Source organism: Odontesthes bonariensis, chromosome 17, assembly GCF_027942865.1.
Source record: "Odontesthes bonariensis isolate fOdoBon6 chromosome 17, fOdoBon6.hap1, whole genome shotgun sequence".
NCBI lineage: Eukaryota > Metazoa > Chordata > Actinopteri > Atheriniformes > Atherinopsidae > Odontesthes > Odontesthes bonariensis.
Window position 1 is genome coordinate 23,454,327 of NC_134522.1, and position 18,380 is coordinate 23,472,706.

General features: G+C 42.0%; 1 protein-coding gene across 2 annotated transcripts in view; it reads left to right on the forward strand.

Moving 5' to 3' along the window:
• pacs2 (phosphofurin acidic cluster sorting protein 2) overlaps positions 1-18,380 on the forward strand; it is a 71,361-nt gene that overhangs the window by 41,224 nt on the left and 11,757 nt on the right. Inside the window, exons 4-19 of one of the 2 annotated variants that reach the window (XM_075448746.1) lie at positions 5,036-5,161; positions 9,588-9,750; positions 10,043-10,116; positions 10,273-10,353; positions 11,049-11,108; positions 11,196-11,350; positions 12,594-12,684; positions 13,112-13,183; positions 13,426-13,550; positions 13,743-13,875; positions 14,253-14,357; positions 14,661-14,767; positions 14,901-15,055; positions 15,196-15,306; positions 15,484-15,592; positions 16,301-16,333. In XM_075448746.1, coding sequence (XP_075304861.1) covers positions 5,036-5,161; positions 9,588-9,750; positions 10,043-10,116; positions 10,273-10,353; positions 11,049-11,108; positions 11,196-11,350; positions 12,594-12,684; positions 13,112-13,183; positions 13,426-13,550; positions 13,743-13,875; positions 14,253-14,357; positions 14,661-14,767; positions 14,901-15,055; positions 15,196-15,306; positions 15,484-15,592; positions 16,301-16,333 — 1,700 coding nt within the window. The remainder of the gene's footprint in view (positions 1-5,035; positions 5,162-9,587; positions 9,751-10,042; positions 10,117-10,272; positions 10,354-11,048; positions 11,109-11,195; positions 11,351-12,593; positions 12,685-13,111; positions 13,184-13,425; positions 13,551-13,742; positions 13,876-14,252; positions 14,358-14,660; positions 14,768-14,900; positions 15,056-15,195; positions 15,307-15,483; positions 15,593-16,300; positions 16,334-18,380) is intronic. The other variant, XM_075448747.1, reaches the window with a different exon arrangement.

The following is an 18,380-nucleotide window of genomic DNA, read 5'->3' on the forward strand; positions in this document are numbered from 1 at the left end:
CAGTTCAAATAGAACTGTGAACTGTGGAAACCTGAACAATGCTTCATCACTTCACATTAAGTTAAATATTGAAGTTAGCCATCAGTTACTGCAACTCGCTTGATTTCCACGCCAAGAAGGAAAAATAAAGAGAGAGGGAACTTGCTTGCCATAGTAATAATATTATCATTTTTTAAATGACTTTAGAGGTTGCCTCAAAGCAACAACATTCAAAACTCTATAGAAATTCTCCAATATCAAACTAGTGTTGCTGACACTTAAATTAGCCTATTAGCAAGTTAAGCTAACATTGGTTTGGCTAACTTTGCTTTTGAGACATAAAATTTCTACAGCTGCATTAACAGATATGTCAGGTGTTTGGGAGACCTGCATAATGTATGAAAAGAATGCTCAAAGCAGCGCCGGCGCCACGGGGGGGGGGGGGGGGGGGGGGGGGCACTCGCGGGCATTGCCCCCCCATCCACGCCGGTGTGCCCCCCCTGGGTTCACTTTGAGTTTGACCTGAGATTGCCTCAAACACTGCAGTGCATGAGGGGACACTATCTAAAAGTCTTAAATAAAAAATACGTTTTTTAAGGTCTTAAAATGTCTTAAATTTCTCTGATTTTCGAAGAGTGGCATTAAATTTCATCTGGGCGGAATGAAAGAAAGATATGTCTGGAGAGAGCTTTTGTGTGTGCGCTAGTACTTCCGGTGAAAACGTCCAGGTGATTTGACAGCTAGCGCGTCAGGTTAGGGCCAGTGGCCGTAAACAAAGGTTATAGCCGAGAAGAAAGATGATAATATAACGTAGCTAAAAAGACTAGCTTTCTTCAGTAGCCTAATGCTTACCGATTTAGCATGCCTAGCAGCCTCGTTGCTAATGCTAGCCGCCGTAACGTTACCAACCATACCCGACGTCAAGGAGTTGGCTGAGCAGGGGCAGCAGTATGGGGCTGGCAGAGTTAACTTCATAATGGGTGAGTGCAGGTTTCATTCCCTTGTTTTCATTCTTTCACAGGATTGATTCACTTCATTGGTTTATCCGATTGCTGGCCGCCGAGCCATTATGTGTCTGGGTTTGTGTAGGTTACTGATCATGGTTGTTAGCAGTTGATAGTCAGGTTGTGTGATGGGTGCGTATTTTTTCTATGGGTACATGCCATTGACTGAGCGGTCTGTGCTCGTTTTTTATTTTTATTTAATTAGATTGGAGATACTAATTAATACTGAGGACGACGCTGAAGTTGGCTTCCGATTCGCCAGCCTCCGATTCGCGCATTAAAGGGGTGGGCATAAAGGGCCATTTCACTGCTTTTTTTGCATTTTGATCGACCAAAACAAGGTCCTGTATGGAAACTACAAAAGTTACACTGCTCAAATCTGGATGGAATTATTCCAAAGAGGCTATAGATTCATTAAAACCTTGTTTGGGATTTGTGAAACCTTTTTCTGATTTGTGAAAATACAGAATAGGGCCATTTCACTGCTTTTTTGGAATTCTGATCACCCTGAACTGGGTCCTGTATGGAAACTACATTACTTAGACAGCTCAAATCTTGATATAATTATTCTAAAGAGGCTATAGATTCAGTAAAACCTTATTTGGGATTTGTGAAACCTTTTTCTGATTTGTGAAAATACAGAACAGGGCAATTTCACAGCTTTTTTGGTATTCTGATCACCCTGAACTGGGTCCTGTATGGAAACTACATTACTTAGACTGCTCAAATCTGGATGGAATTATTCCAAAGAGGCTATAGATTCATTAAAACCTTATTTGGGATTTGTGAAACCTTTTTCTGATTTGTGAAAATACAGGACCCAGTTTATGGTGATCAGAATACCAAAAATGCCGTGAAATGGCCCTGTTCTGCCTTTTCACTAATCAGAAAAAGGTTTCACAAATCCCAGACAAGGTTTTAATGAATCTATAGCCTCTTTAGAATAATTCTATCCAGATTTGATCAGTCTAAGTCAGGGGTCTTCAATGTTTTTCAGGCCAGGGACCCCCAAACTGATGGAGAGTTGGAGCAGGGACCCCCCTACTATTTACATGGCATACAATTGTGTTTTATATTTAATTAGGCCTAGTGCCGTGTATAAACATAGCTACTCTGTTATTGTACATTCAATACTAAGCTATTCAAATAATACACAGGTTAATAGATTCATGTTTTTATTTTAAACATGTGCAAGGTACAGGGTGGCCGTGCCACTGCCATTTATGAACAAATATCTTGCATACAACACTGAGCTATTCAAATAATCCACAGATTTTAACTTTAAACATGCATGTAGATGGGACAATGACTCCTCAAACCATCTGTGGATGGCACACGTTTGCACACAATTTGCGAGAACAAACTGTTTGAAAAAAAAAAAAAAAGATTTCGCGACCCCCCTGCAGTACCTCCACGGACTCCCTGGGGGTCGCGGACCCCCTGTTGAAGACCTCTGGTCTAAGTAATGTAGTTTTCATACGGGACCCAGTTTATGGTGATCAGAATACCAAAAAAGCAGTGAAATGGCCCTGTTCTGCCTTTTCACAAATCAGAAAAAGGTTTCACAAATCCCAGACAAGGTTTTAATGAATCTATAGCCTCTTTAGAATAATTCTATCCAGATTTGAGCAGTGTAACTACTGTAGTTTTCATACGGGACCCAGTTTATGGTGATCAGAATACCAAAAAAAGCAGTGAAATGGCCCTGTTCTGCCTTTTCACAAATCAGAAAAAGGTTTCCCAAATCCCAAACAAGATTTTAATGAATCTACAACCTCTTTAGAATAATTCCATCCAGATTTGAGCAGTGTAACTAATGTAGTTTCCATACAGGACCTTGTTTTGGTCGATCAAAATACAAAAAAAGCAGTGAAATGGCCCTTTATGCCCACCCCTTTAATTCGCCAATCGGAGGCTGGCGAATCGGAAGCCAACTTCAGCGTCGTATACTGAGGGGGGGCTGGTCCCGGGGAAAATTGCCAGGGCCGATTTTTTTTTTTTTTTTTTTTTTTTTTTTCCCAGTCCAACCCTGAACTACATGTTCAATTGCGTTCTGATGTCGGCTCAACGTCGGTCTGAATTCACTGTGGCCGTGCGTGGGCGTTGCTGTTGTTGTTGCGCTCCTGTTTGCTCGTTGTGTGTATTAGTATTAATGGCGACTAGAAAGGCACAAACGTGATCTGGGCTTTGCGTTCAATTTATGCACCGATGATTATAGGGCTCGGGCACACGCGTTGCATTCTGGGATATGGTCGCCATATTGGAGGCACAATCTCGTAAACAAACCGAGGCAAGACGGAGATCAAGGACCAAACAGTGAGAGAAAAGTGAGAGAAAAGCATGTTAAAATCGAAGAAAGGATGTGGGATATACCGGGATACATTACAGAAGGAAGCCAGAGATCGGTACATACAGAAGATTGGCGTTATAAACGGACTGGACCCTTATGAAATACCGAGCAAGGAATGGATTGTCGACGAAGATTTACTGCCTAAGTTCACCCTTTTGGACATAATTGCGTATATAGTATGTGGTGTCAGTGCTTATACTTTGCAACAGTTTCAATTATAATGACACTTTACACTTTTGTCATGTTACTCTACTTGTAAATAAATAATGAAACGCACACACTTGGCTGTATCTCAAAGCATATTTATTTCAGACGACTTCAACTTTGCACAACACTCATGCTCATGGTGGTCAGAGTACAACATACAGACACAATCTTGTCAAAGAATGTTTTGTCTTCACCTTCGCATGGCAAAACTATGTTGATAGGTACTTTTGCTGACAAAAAGGTGTATTGTTTCTGACAGTTCCAAATCCCTTTCCATGTGAATTTGGAGATGGGCAATTTTCCTTGTATTTTCCACATTAAATTAAGATTAAGATTAAGATCAGATTTATTGTCATGTATACATGCATACACACGAAATTTGTCCTCCGCTTTTAACCCATTGAGACATCCCTTGCTTCCAACTGACAGTGTCCTCTTGTGAAGGCGGGGATCTTTACCTCAGCACACAAAAGTCTGTAACTTACCTGAATGAAAATGCAGAGAACACACTCTCATCGACACCGGGATTGAGTGGAAAGTTATGCTTGGTCGTCTTACAGCAGCGATCCATGCTAGTCGACGACGCTTTGTTATCTCGGACACTTGGTCTCCGTGGGTGCGCCTCCAAGCAGGAAACCGGTAAAAAGATAAACCATTTACGATTTCCCCCCCATTCCTGTCACGGCTTACGCTATTGCACCCCACGACACAGCAACGTGTGACCATAGTGGCAAAGACAATAAGTAAAATAGATAAACCAACGAAGAAAGTTCCGAGACCAGGCGGGAGTACGTCTGCGCGCAGTGGAAAACAATGTAAACAAAACAGTTCTGAGCCTCCAGTATGGCCGCCGCTCACGTAGTGACGTCACGTGCCCGAGCCCTATTCAGAGTGGGTGAAACTGTGCAGGCTATTCGAGATGTCTCCGAATGCCTACTTTAAAGGAAGCGTGATGTGTTTGCCAGGGCTGCCTAAACGAGTTGCCAACCGTCCCTTGAAATAATGAAATTGTCACGTATTTAGTAACAAAAGGACAGTTCCTTATTGGGCTGAAACGGGGCCCACAATTCGGTTAAAATGCAGAAAATTGCATCTAAGAAATACCAAATTTTCTGGGGGAGGACCCCCAGACCCCCCGCTAGGGGGCCCCCCTGCTCATTTAAATGCCCGTCCAATAGCTTGTCTCTGCCGCTGGGTCTGGCTCAAAGGTAATTTTCTGTGTAATGATAATGGATAATTGCTTTACCAATGTGTATATCAACTTGTAATACTAAATTGGAGCAGATGGTTTACTTAGAACTGATTCAGTGTAAACCAAATATACCCATCCTTAAGAAGAAATACATCTCACACTGCAATAGTGCAGCTCAGTGACGTGCCTTTAGTGGTCAAAGGCTAAGGCACAGAGGAATAACGGATATTGTATCTGGCTTTGGAAATGTCTTGCCAATCAAATACATTTTCTATCACTTATTTTTGTTTCCTCTTCTCTCAGTACCCACACTTCTTAAAACGAGAAGGAAACAAGCTGCAGATCATGCTCCAAAGGCGGAAAAGATACAAGAACCGAACTATCTTGGGCTACAAGACTCTTGCAGTGGGATCTATTGATATGGCAGAGGTACAGTGTCACCACACTGCAACAAACATGCATTCACACTCATATCGTCTACAATTTAAATATTTGGAACCCAGTACAGGTTGTTTGTGTGCAGATCTGTGTGTGTGCAACATATAACGGATAACTTGTGTTGCACTTTGTGGATCTTGAAGTCTCAGGTTAGGCAGGAGCGGAAAGGTTCTTCAGCTCTAACAGGCTGTTGGTGACAGAAATCTGTGAAAATTTAATAAGAGAGCAATAGAAGTCACAGCTGCAGTTTGACATATACTGCAAGTCTTTGCCTGCTCTTACATACTCTTTGATTACTCCTGGCCTTTTGAATTACAAGGTGCAATAAAAGTCAACTCAAATGAGTGTGAAGAGGGAGGCTGGAAGAGTATGTGATGCTGAAAAGAGCTAATTGCTAACAGGTCAGTAACATGAGTTGTGATCTATTTTGAATAACTTATTGGTTTATGAAATTTGCAAATAATTGCATTTCAACTATATTCCAATTTTTCACAGTGTCCCAACATTTTTGGAATTGGGGGCTGCACTCATTTTTTTAATTTATTTTTTACTCTCCCAAGAAAACACGCATCCATTGTCTTTATCCTTTAGCAGAACAGTCACATAATCCGTGCAGATGCATTTCATGGGACTTCAGTCGTGGCCGTTAGCCGTAGTTCTGACAGTCATGTGAGAAGTTATTAAGTGTTAAACAGAGATTTGTACAATCAGGTGGAAATATTGTGCATCTGCTGCACTTTCACAAAAACAGAGAGTTATTGCAGATTGTGTGCTCTGATTGAAGAACACCTAGGGTGAACAGTTAAATGGCTTCATCACAGCGCACGTGATTTTGATACACAAAGGAGATCCCATATGGCTGACAAAGCTCAGCGGGGCTTGTTAAGGTCACGTCTCAGCTGCTGAGGGAAGACAAGAAAAACAGTTTGGCGCCTAAGAGGACGGGGGAAAAAAATAGCAAAAGGACCTTGTCCTGAACTATGAGAAAGAAACTAGAAGAATCTTGAATTTTCATCTAAAGAAAAAAAAAAAGAGACTGAATATCACATCATATCGCGTCATCACAGTGTAAGATGCTGAAGGCTGTTGTGGTCTCGTGGGACTGCACTCTGACTGGACAGAGATAGGCGTTGTTCTAAAGTTACCTTGGTTTGTGAGGAAAATGTGAATCTCTAAAGTCACTTGGTGGTGAGTTACTGCTGCTAGGGTGATGCTGAACAAAGCACTCGACCAGCTGCTGCTTCAGTGGAGTCTCTCAGTCAGTGCAGTGTAGCAGAAAGCAGTGACCCAGGTGTGCATTTAGTCAGAAAGCAGCACATATGAGCCAAAAGAGCATGGAATGGAGCTTTTCCTATGTAATACAGGTAAGTCATGAAAAATAGTTCAGTCTTTCTTGACTTCCTAAAGGGAGAGGTGGGGCTCCAGGTGAACGTACAGTCTCACTCTGCACAGAACTGAATGGTTTCGGTTGTTGTGTCTGAGCTCCATTTTCAAAAACGTGACATCACAAGCTTTTACGAGTGGTTATTGTTCTTTATGAACAATAGCAATATTTTGGTAATACAAACATTTCTACTTGATTGTGAATATTCAAAAATATGAACACAAACTCAGGAAATTTAATATTTATTTCAAAGAGCAGCGATGATTCTGCTTGATTGCACATTTCCCACAAAAACATTTTAGTTGCATATTCATTCTGAATTGAATCTCAATGTAAGCCAGACGGATGAATTGTTTACTCACGGCCATAAATTATACAATAAAATCCACTTAAGTTCAGAATTCACTGTTTGCATGAATTCTGGGAAATTAAAAAAAATCCAAATGCCCTCTTTGTTCCCTCTATCCACTCTCCAGACCATTTAATTGTCACAGTAGTAACAGGGGGAGCAGATGCACCCAGGCCTCCCTGTCTCCGGCGACTTCATTCAACTCCTCCTGGGAGATCCGGCTAACCCTGAGTTACCTGCGCGTCCTCATGGTTGCTGTCAGTGCCCTGTAAACCTCACAGGGGAGGCACTCAGCAGCTATTCTTAGGGGCCTAAACCAGGGGGCCAGCATTGAAGGTATACCTTTAATGGTGCCAGAAGGACAAATCCATGCACAAAAAGCAGAGATTTGACCTCCATTTGTTATTCTTCCCATCCCCAATCGCCTTTCTTGTCGGGACTACGCTTTGAAATTCTGTCCATGAAAAGTTGAGACAAGGTGCTCACTTGGCTAAGTCAAATGCCCACACTGAACAGGCTTTACTTAATACTGCACATGCAAACACAGACCTCAATACAGGGACATAACAGTCATTAGAAACACACCAGCATCCTGTAAACCCAAAGGATCTCCCACATGATCCCTCAGAGAACTAAGTAATTTAACTTGATTGGTAACTACTAGGCCCAAATTGAATCTCTGATAGAGTAGAAATAATGGTCCACTGTGCCACAGTCTGGGCCTTAACAACTGATCTTAACCAACCTCCCACTGCTCCTGAGGCTGAGGACACTGATACCCCGATGACTGGCACACGCCTTCTGTCTCCTTTCTTATGAATGGGGACCACCATCCCAGTTTGCAATTCCAGAAGTGTTTTTCCTGAAGTCCATGCAATGTTGCAAAGTGGTTCAACCAAGACATCCCACGGTATTTCAACCACCCCTGTTGCCATGCAATTTTGGAGTCTTTCGATAACCTAAATGACTTCACCTCTAGTGACGGGCTCAGATCTCCCAGCAGCCTCCAGCTCTACAACTTGTAAGGGAGGCAATTTGGGAGGTGTCCCTTCGTCCCTTCCTGAGCTGTGGAACTGTTTTCCATCACCTCTTTTAGGCCAACTGACTGTTGCTCTCCATGACCTCTCCATGGAGGTCATGACCTCTCTCACACCACAGGTTTTGCTTCAGCAACCACAGCTACTGCAAACCAAGTTTGATTTTAAATGAGATGGATGAATAACTTTTACAACTCTTTCTCCTCATAGAGGGGCCTCTAACCCTGATTTTAGCCCAGTCTTACTGGTTAGAATAGTTACAGGTGTTACCAGAAGTGTACCACAGTATTCTAACTTTTAGCTTCTCACATACAACCAAAAACAGTGGTTCTCTTTTCACTACAGTGCCGAAGCATCAGTATTTGTTTTAATCAACGATTTTTCTAGGACTTTGTAGATTTTTGATAAGATATGGAAGGAGCTAAGGGATGTGCGACATTAAAGTTCTGCTCCAGCAGTTCCTGATCCCACAACTCAGATTTTTTTTTGGTGTTTTTCTGAAAATTGTTTGTCTGTCCAGTGAAGAGAGACAGTCTGCCCAGGATTTATCGCTCTGCAGGCGACTATGTGAGAAGCCTGCTGCTGACTTACTGGGAAAAGCGCGCTTCCATGTAGGAACTGTGCGTCAGACACAGATAAATGAAGACCGCAGACCCCGTGTCCTTTCTGGTGTTTTAGTTGGGACACTTCAGTGTCTCCAAATAAACTAAATCCACTTCTGCTGCTTTAACATCTTTAGATAAGACATGAAGGCTTACAGATTCTGATCTCATGTTATCATAAACAGAACATGTCATGTCTGCCATTTTAGCAAACAGGGGAAAGCACACCAACTTGCTTCTCCACCTCGCTTGTGTTAGCTTCTCCTATAACTTGCTAGAACCCCACCCTTCAAGTAGTCAGGATTGGTTGGTGCTGATTCCGTCTATTTTGAGCATTCAGACTGTCGTATCTCACCTTTCTGAGGTCAAAGGCGTTGCTCTGCAGATTCAAAGCAGAAATCACCCGCCATTGTATTGATGGCTGATTTTGCATTGGATATATCTTGAAAGGTATTAAAAAAAAAAAAAACATTTAAACATGTTAGCAAGGTGAAAAAGTTGATTTTTAGCAGAAGGGGACTTAAAATAAGTGAGGTGCCTTCAAATGCAACATCACTTATGGCCACTGGTTCCAAAACATGTCTTGTTCTAATAGACTCCCATTCAAAAAGTGTCAATTCATTTAAAAGAATTCAAAGTCAATTAACTCGTTTAAAGTTGCTGTGGTGCCAACTCCTCCTTCTGATCGGTGTGCTGGTGGTTTGCATGAAAATATTTACATCGTTAGATTGCCCTTCAGCCTCAAAGATAAGTATTTTTGTCCAATAATGTTTCTAGTACCGCTCTCAAGTATTCACCCTCTTTACACATGTGGACACATCTGGCTTAAAAAAGATCAAGATGTTGATGGGCAGATGCAGAACTAAAGTCTTCTAAAAAGCAGTTACTAAATGTGTGACATCAAAGTGTCTACTTTTAATATACAGTAAACTGAGCTGTGAGCTCTTGATAAAGTTTAAAAATAAATTCTTTTTTAGTTCTTCTCAGAATGTCCCAATAGTTTCACTATTCCTCCCCTTCTTTTTTCTTTTTCTGCCTCTCCCAGGTGATGCAGCACCCGACAGAGGGAGGTCAGGTTCTGCCTCTCTGCAGCAACCAGAAAGAAATGCTCGGCAAAGTGGCAGAGATCTGGATCTTTTCCCTGTCGAGCCAGCCAATAGACCACGAGGATGCAGCCCTGCAGGGAGGACAGAAGATCAAATGCTCGGGTATGCTTTGCATGCTTTTACCCCCAGTATTTGGAGGGTAAAGGGGCATGATGCCGTCAAAGCCACCTGATATGCTTGACGGGCTAAACAAGCAGGTATCACAAGGCTCAGGGTAGTTTTCTTCGCTCAAATCAGGCGGAAAGCGATAAAATCCAATTGGCACACAGCCCTGCACACTCTATACACATCATTTATATTTAGAACCTGGCTGCCTGTCAAATTTAAAAGGGTCATTGCAATATGTATGAAGCATCCTCTACACTTTCGAGCCTTTAATCTTCATCTGCTATAGATAACTACTCAGAAGAAGAGTACGAGAGCTTCTCCTCGGAGCAGGAAGCCAGTGATGATGCTGTGCAGGTACAGGTGAGTCAGCCTGGAGATCTTTTCGGCTTTTAAATTCATGAGAAGTTTTGCTTTACGTTAACCTGCTCAGTGGCTAGTCGCTGAATATTTCAGCAATCATTTTGACTCGCTGAGTCGTACGCAAAGGGGAGCTTACTTTATATTTCATGTTTTCAGGATCTTGAGGATGATGAGTTTGATGTGAGGAAGCCAAAGAAGCAGAGAAGGTCCATCGTAAGGACTCCCTCCATCACCAGAGTAAGAGACATGAACCAGACCAAGCAGGGAAGCACATCTTTGACCACGACTGAGTGCGCAGTGCGTCAGCACAGAGACCTCTAGGTTTTTGACTTTCAGCGGTTACTGCACTCGTCATTGCCACAGTCACAACCTCATCTCCAGGGAGCCAACACCTCGCGGTGTTGTTTGTGCATAGATTTTTTTCCTACACTTAAATGAGACTTCTTTTCTTTTGCACTTGTTCAGACCTGAAGCAAAACAACCACACAGAACAACAAAACTGTGGACACAGAACGCTGCAATGAACGAGGCTCTGGGCAGCCACAATAACTTTTATCAGATCTGTTACCCAAGCTTACGGACAGAGTATTTGTTCAGGCACTGCAGTTGAATGAGCCTCATGTGGTTCATTACATGGTCAGGTGACTTTTGAATAAAATGAAACGCATTTCAACGACTCTGAACAAGAAAAGCTTGTGGATAAAATGGTGGTTTAAAGGAGACGTATGCCATTTTTTCACAAGCGGACACAACTCCCTGACTTCTTAGTGAAATGTCTGTGACATGCTTTGAAACTCAAAATATCACAGAGAGTCATTCTGACTGCTTTGTTTTGTTTTTGAGGTGGAAGTGACTTCAGACATTGAAATAATGCGCCCTCAAGCACTTTTTGTTTTTTGTTCACGTGTCCCTTTTTTGCTCCTGTGTTGTAGCAGCAGAACTTTAAGCAGCGAGTGGTGGCTCTCCTGAAGCGGTTCCGAGTATCAGATGAGGTGGGTGTTTCTATCTCGCGGCACTCAGAGTTTCTTTTACCCTTGTGACTAATTATGACTATTTCTGTGTGTACATCATGTATGAAGGTGCTGGACTCGGAGCAGGACCCAGCAGAGCCGCCTCCTGAGGTGGAGGAGGAGGATTTGGACCTGGATAGTGTGGAATTTGAGAACCCCAGCGACAGCGGCCCAGAGCTGGATGATGATGACAGTGTCCTCAGCACACCAAAACCCAAACTCAAGTGAGCGCTGCACTCCACTTTTAGTGTGTGGTTCCTCATTTTTTGGACAAATTGCGGGTCAAATGACGTTTGTGGAGGTTACAAGTAAAAGAGAGATGAAAATTGCAGAAGGTCACTTGGTGATCTGACTTTTTTGGTATTATTCAATCTGATGAAAATACAGGATCCATGTTTAAAAAAACAAAACAGTTTATTCTTTTCCTCCAGCGGAACAAATTATGTCGGCTCAAGTCCAAAGTGTCAACTGTCTCAAGAGGTTTCCTCTGACATTAATAACCTCCTCCGCACTCACAGAAAAACAGTCTGCAAACTGTTTCCAAACATGTCAGGACATAGTGGGAAAATGAACACAACCCCAATTTCCAAAAGGGTTTGACACTGTGTAAAATATAACTTTAAACAGATCTCAGTCTCATAGATCAATATTTAATTCGCAGTAAAACATAAAGAAAGATGTTAAAAATTTTGAAAAACGTGGGCTCATCTTGAATTTGATGGCAGCAAAACACGTCAAAAAAGTTGGGCCACGGCCATGTTTACTTGTGTTGTAGCACCCCGTCTTCTTTCAATAACAGTGTGCAAACATCTGGGAACAAATCAGAGCAGAATGTTGTCCCATTCTCGTCTGATAGAGGATTCGAGCTGCTCGAAAGTCCTGAGTCTTTTTTGTGATATTTTTGTGTTTCACGATGCACAAAATGAACAGTTTTTTTTAAACTGGTGAAATAAGTGAACTGCAGGCAGGCCAGTCCAAAGGATACAGTAATGCAATACCAAGGCCTTCCCTGAAAAAGATGTCACCTGGACGGGAGCACACGTTGGTGTAAAATCTTTATATACTTCTCAGCACCTTTCCAGATGTGCAAGTTGCCAGTTTCATAGGCACTCGGGCTTCTTCTTTGCATGAGCGAGCTTTAACCTGCATTTGTGGATGGCACGGTGAACTGTGTTGACAGACGGTGATTTCTGGAAGTGTTCCTGAGGCCACGCAGTGATTGTTTTTCATGACAGAATCATGTCTGTTTTTAATGCAGTGCCACCTGAGCGCCTGAAGATCATGGGCATCCAATATTGTTTTTTTTTTTTTTTGCTGTGTCCCTTTTGGACACAGGAGTCTAAAGATTCTCTGAATTTTTTATGTTTTTGTATAATTTAAGGTTTAGAAGTATTATTCTGAAATTGCTCCACGATTTTGTAGAAGCATATATACTTTTTATTTAATTCAAACCTACTTTTGTTTCAGGCCATATTTTGAGGGTCTCTCCCTCTCCAGCTCTCAAACTGAAATTGGCAGCATTCACAGCAGCCGGAGCCACAGGGAGCCTCCCAGCCCGGTGAGACTTTTTGTCACCTCAGCACACTAAAGCAGACGGTCATCTGAAATAAATCAGCGGGCGGGGGGACAGATTTCTCTCTACACATATCGAACATGCGACATCACTTCATCTCAAATCTTCTATCTGTTTTTTTGCATTCACTTAAACACCCTAGTTTAATTATATCTCAAAGAAATCAGTGGAAAGCCTGTCGGTGTAACCACGGGCGGCCAAAAATTCACTTTCCTTTCAGAGGTTTCACCATCAGTCTGAGGGTGTAAACTGCTGAGAGTTTGTTTGTGAAGCCGTAGGGCTTCTGTTGAACTAGGGAGTCCATCATGAGATGTTCATTAAATAATGTTTTCATTTCTCTGAAAAGATAGTTCCTGGGAATTCCATCAAAAGTATGGTGATGTTTATTTTTCTTCCCACCACCTCCATCTAGATCGATCTGGATAAAATCAAGAGTGGAGGGGCCAAGTTTCCAGACGATGGCGTCTCTGACAACGCTTCCTTTGTGAGTATTGATCTAAGCTTCCCGAGTGTTATCAGGGAGATTGATATTTAAAAAAAAAAAAAGATACTCCTCTAGGAATCTGAAAAGACAGAAACTGCCCTCAACTTTCTTTGAGCACAGTTCTTTTAAGACAGTGTTAATACATTTTATTTGTTGCAACTAAGTCGGAGCATTCAAGAGTGTTGTTTTAAAGAGCAGAATTAACCCTGCACCTTTTTGTCTTGGTTTTTGTTTTCCCTCAGGAGCAGCCAGAGGCGGTGACTCCCACCACAGAGCTGGAGATGGACAACATGGACACGTTTTTGGAAAGGCTGCCACCAAGTGGCAAAATGACCAAGACAGAATCTCTTATCATTTCATCCAACAGGTGCATAATCCTTTTTTTTTTTACAGCACAGACAAACTGCACCTTGCACAAGTGAAAATGGTTGTCTATGATGGAACTTTCCAGATTATCACCATGATTATGACCAATGTTTAACTCAGTACTGAAGGTAGTGAAGTGTTACTGTCTGATGCGTCAGATCCCTTTCTTTCTGTCCTCGGTGTCCTTTTTTAGGCAGGAACCAAAGTTGGCAGGGAGACGAGGAAGGAGCACATCCTTGAAGGAACGCCAGCCCAGCAGGCCGCAGAACGAGAGGGCCAACAGCCTGGACAACGGGCGGTCTCTGGAGACACGCTGCCACCTACAGGTAGGAGGACAGAGCTGCAGCTGCACAAACAGGCAAAGACATCCCAGTGACACCAAGTTTTCTTTCTATTTCTATTTGCAGTAAGGCTTTTATTGTCATAGAAGACCAGGCTATGTGAAGACTAACCTCCGTTTCAGCACGCTTTTCTATGTTTTTATCTACCAGTGCAATTAATTGTGGTGCAAAAAAAGTAAGAATGCTTTGAAAGAAATCAGCGTAAAGAGATATACACAAACAATACATCTATAAATCCTTCAAAAAACAATAAGACCAGCACAAACATAAAGTGTGATTAAGGCAGTGAGTAGGGCAGAAAATAAGCTTTGAACGGTTCCTATACATTTGTTATTATTAAACCCCAAATCTTCTTTGCCTAGATCCCGAGAAAGACAGTTTACGACCAACTTAACCACATTCTGGTATCAGATAACCAACTCCCCGACAGCATCATCCTCATCAATACGTCCGACTGGCAGGGCCAGGTGAGAGATGGGCCTTAAAATGAAATTGTGGAGTTTTGAATTGTGAATGCAAAGGTCTTTGACATTTTTTCTTGTTGCCTTCTACAGTAATATAAGTGATAACATTACGTGACGTCCATAACGTCAAGAAATCAAATACTTTTTAGATGCTCAGTGTGTTACATCGCATACATTTCTGCACACAGAACTTAACACTTTTCTGGCAGAGCATGTAGTTACACCGACACTTGAAACTTAAGGAAGTCTTAATTATGAACCTGATTTGAACTTTTTCACCTGCTCTTTATGTCCTTCCTCTCTCAGTATCTTTCAGAGATGCTGCAAAACCACCACCTGCCAGTGGTCTGCACCTGCACAACAGCCGACATTCAAGCTGCGTTCAACACCATCGTGTCTCGCATACAGAGATTGTAAGCCCCCATCCCCTAATGTTTCACCTGTCTGTCTTTGGTTGAGAAAAGCTCAACTTGAAACCACACAGCTGTGGACTGCAATATGTTGCTGAGGGAAGTCAAGAGCTGCACTATTGGTTTCTCTTCCTAGCTGCAACTGCAACTCCCAGACGCCCGTTCCCATTAAGATCGCGGTGGCAGGAGCGCAGCACTACCTCAGTGCCGTTCTGAGGCTTTTCGTGGATCACCTCACCCACAAGACCCCAGACTGGCTCGGCTATATGAGGTTCCTCATCATCCCTTTAGGTTGGTGACAGATCAGCTGCAATCCAGCTCTAGTGTTGTCTATCATGTTTTTCTTCTGAGTTATAACATGATCTCAAAGCTAACGTGGTAATTATGTGCCATGTTATCAGATAGTGAATGTCACTTTTTATTGTCTTCAGGTGCCCATCCGGTCTCCAAATATCTCGGCACTATCGACTATCGATACAACAGTTTGTTCCAAGACACTGCCTGGAGGGATCTGTTCCACAAGCCAGAGGCTCCTGTTGTTGGTAGGTTGTTGCAATTCGCCGGCTGCTTTTCTTTCAACAGCACCACACTCATTTATCTACAGATGGAGATCCCAGATCCCCAAATTCATTGGGGAATTTTTTTTAAATTTAAAGATAAACTAGTGTGAATATGTTGGAGACCGTGTGTTCGGGTACTAATCATCATGTCCCGTGCAGCTCAGGAGATCCCAGATGTGGTGTCGAGGGTGACACAATACATGGTGGGTGCTAACGGAGCCCACCAGCTCCCCATCGCAGAGGCCATGCTCACCTACAAGCAGAAGAGGTATGTCCCCCTCATTAGTTAGGGAGGTACAAGAAAATTTCCACAGACTTGAAATCAATTTTTTTTTGGAAGAAACAAAAAGTCTGACTCCAGTTAAGGCTAAAGGTTTCCTTTAACAAATGCTTCTAATGCAGAACCCATTCCCCCCTTTTTTTTTTTCAAAAGGGGATTGAAAGGTTTTTTTTGTAAAAGATTGATACGTGAACAATCCTTGTGTTGATGAATAGAGATAGCTAGCTCTTCAAGACCTGTAATTTCATACATTTATGACCAGGATTGACATATTTAGCTAAAAATGCATGTTGTGTGTTACTGTGCCTTCATGCAAATAGCAAGGATATTTCTGGCATTGCTGGAGGAAAAATTCTAAATATTAGTAAATATCACCATGAAAGTAATGTTTGACATTTTATATATTTTTTTTATTTTTAGCAGTTTGTAAAGGTTAAAAACAAAAGTGGTAAACAGCCACTTCGCGCTCCACAAAAGGAAGGTTCCCAAATATGAAAGGAACAAAAGTACAGCTGTGGTGTGATCGGTTTTCCATTCGGCCCCCTTTTGAAAAATGTGCAGTAAACGCTTCACTGATGTGAGACTTGTTTGTGTGGGAGGTAGTCTGTCTAAGCATCACTGTGTTTCCATCACCGTGTGTGTGTGTGTTTTAATAACATGTTTTATCTTTTTGTTATATGTTTTCTTTCTTTGAAGGAAAAAGAGCTTTCATTTTGATTTTGCAGTAAGGTATTGTGCTCGATGGAGTTTGTTTCTCATCTAGCCTGATGATCCATGTGCTTTCTGTGTGTTGGAACCATTTCCTCTTGAACAGTGTCAGTCTTTGTTGGAGCTCGCCACTTTAACAGCTGCTTACGTTGTGGTTTTTCTGCACCAGGGCCAAGATTTAATTTGGAACGAGCCAAGGGGCAATAAAACTGTCTGGTCCCCAGTAGGACATTAACGTTGTCCTTTTTGTCCAATTTAAACTTGTTTCACTTCACTTCACCTCTGGTCATTTCTCAAAGGGAAGCTACAGCCAGCAGCTGGTTAGCATAGTTGAAGATGAGGAGTGGAATGCTAGCAAAATCTTTTATGAAGATGTATTATGCAAGCAGAATATGTTTCTTTTGAGCAAACCTGGCTATTTGTTTTCTCCCGTTTCTATAAAGCCCATTTCCAAAAAGTTTAGTAAAATGCAAACGAAAGCTTGAATCTGTTATTTGTTCATTTGTTTGAACCTTTATTTAATAGACACGGGTACAAAGGAAATCATTTGCACTGTCTTCACTGACCAACTCCACTTTATTTTGAAAAGAAAAATGTTTGGACATCGACTGAAAAGACAGAAAAGTAAGTAACAGCATTCTTAGAAGATTCTCCAATGAGCAGATTAACTGATGACAGGCGAGGGTGTCAGGAGTACCCACCAAAGGCTTAGTCTTTCTGAGACAGAATGGGTCGTGGCTCACCACTTTACTTTCACAATTTTAGAAAACATTAAGGGTGTCTGCGGAAATCTCAGCATGCAAACCTTGATCAGTATGGCCATAAGGCATCATAGAGGCAGAGTCAATTTTGGAGAGTCAAATGCTGCCATCAAGGTGACAATGCCAGACCTCATTCTGAACACAAGATAACAGCATGGCTTCATAGATAGTGAGTGTGTGTGCGTGTGTGTGTGTGTGTGTGTTTGACTGGTCTGCCTGCGGTCTGTTATGGAAAGTAAGCACTTAGGGACATTTTGGACGTACATTTTAAAGATCATTCATTCAAGTATCTGGGTTATATTCTTTTGAGTCGGGAAGGTCAGGGCGGCTTGCTTCCCACAGATTTGATCTATCTGGTTACTTCTTGGCTCCGCTCATGTCTGATGTTTTCCATGCTGCCTGTAACCATGGTATTCATAGGACTGTGTCAAAGCCTGCAGAAGCAATACGGTGTTTATCATGTCAGCAGCAGCTCTCTCGGTTAAACTCGGAGAGTGTCAGTACGCTCTCCTATGAGGTACGGGCTCAAATCAACTTCCGAAAGACGAGTGCCGTCTCAGTGAAAACTTTTTTGCCTCAGGAGACACATTCCAGATGTGTCTCACGCTGAAGATGTGGGAAGACGATCAGAGGAGGAGATTAAAAAGAAGGGTGTCACAGTGGTGAACATGCAATGATATCATCAAGTTTTCAATGTGTTTACTTTTTGTAATTACCATAATGTTGGTCAGCAAAGACAAAACCAATTTCCTTTGTACTCGTGTCTGTTTAATAGAGCTTCATAGACAGAATAAACTAAAGTTTTGTTGCATTTTAGAAAGCTTCTCAGCTTATCTAGATGTGGGGTTTGTAGTCTTATTACTAAGCTAAATTAAAACAAGCTAACAGACAGTAGCTTTGTATTTACCACAGGCACACAATAAGTGGTGCATTCATCTCATAAAACCTGTCATCTAACCCTTGGCAAAATGCCAAATGAACTATTCCTCTCAGTACTTCCGTGAGAGGTTTATTGCACTCTAAGCTCTTCTAAATCTGGCCACAACTTGTAGTGTGTTGAGATTATGGCTAAATTACTTCCCCTGTTGTTGTTACTTAGTTTTGTCCAATAGCCTCTGAAGATTTTTATTTTTGTTTGATTTGTGCTGCCATTTATTCAGCAAAACCGTTAAAACCTCAGTTTTGACTGACTTATTTTCAAGGAAAAACGTGCTGATAAAGTGGTGGGAGACCAAATATGATCCAATTGGTCGTGTGTCCCCCCCCCCCTTTCCTTTCCCACCTTCCCTTTGTTTCTTTTTCATGAG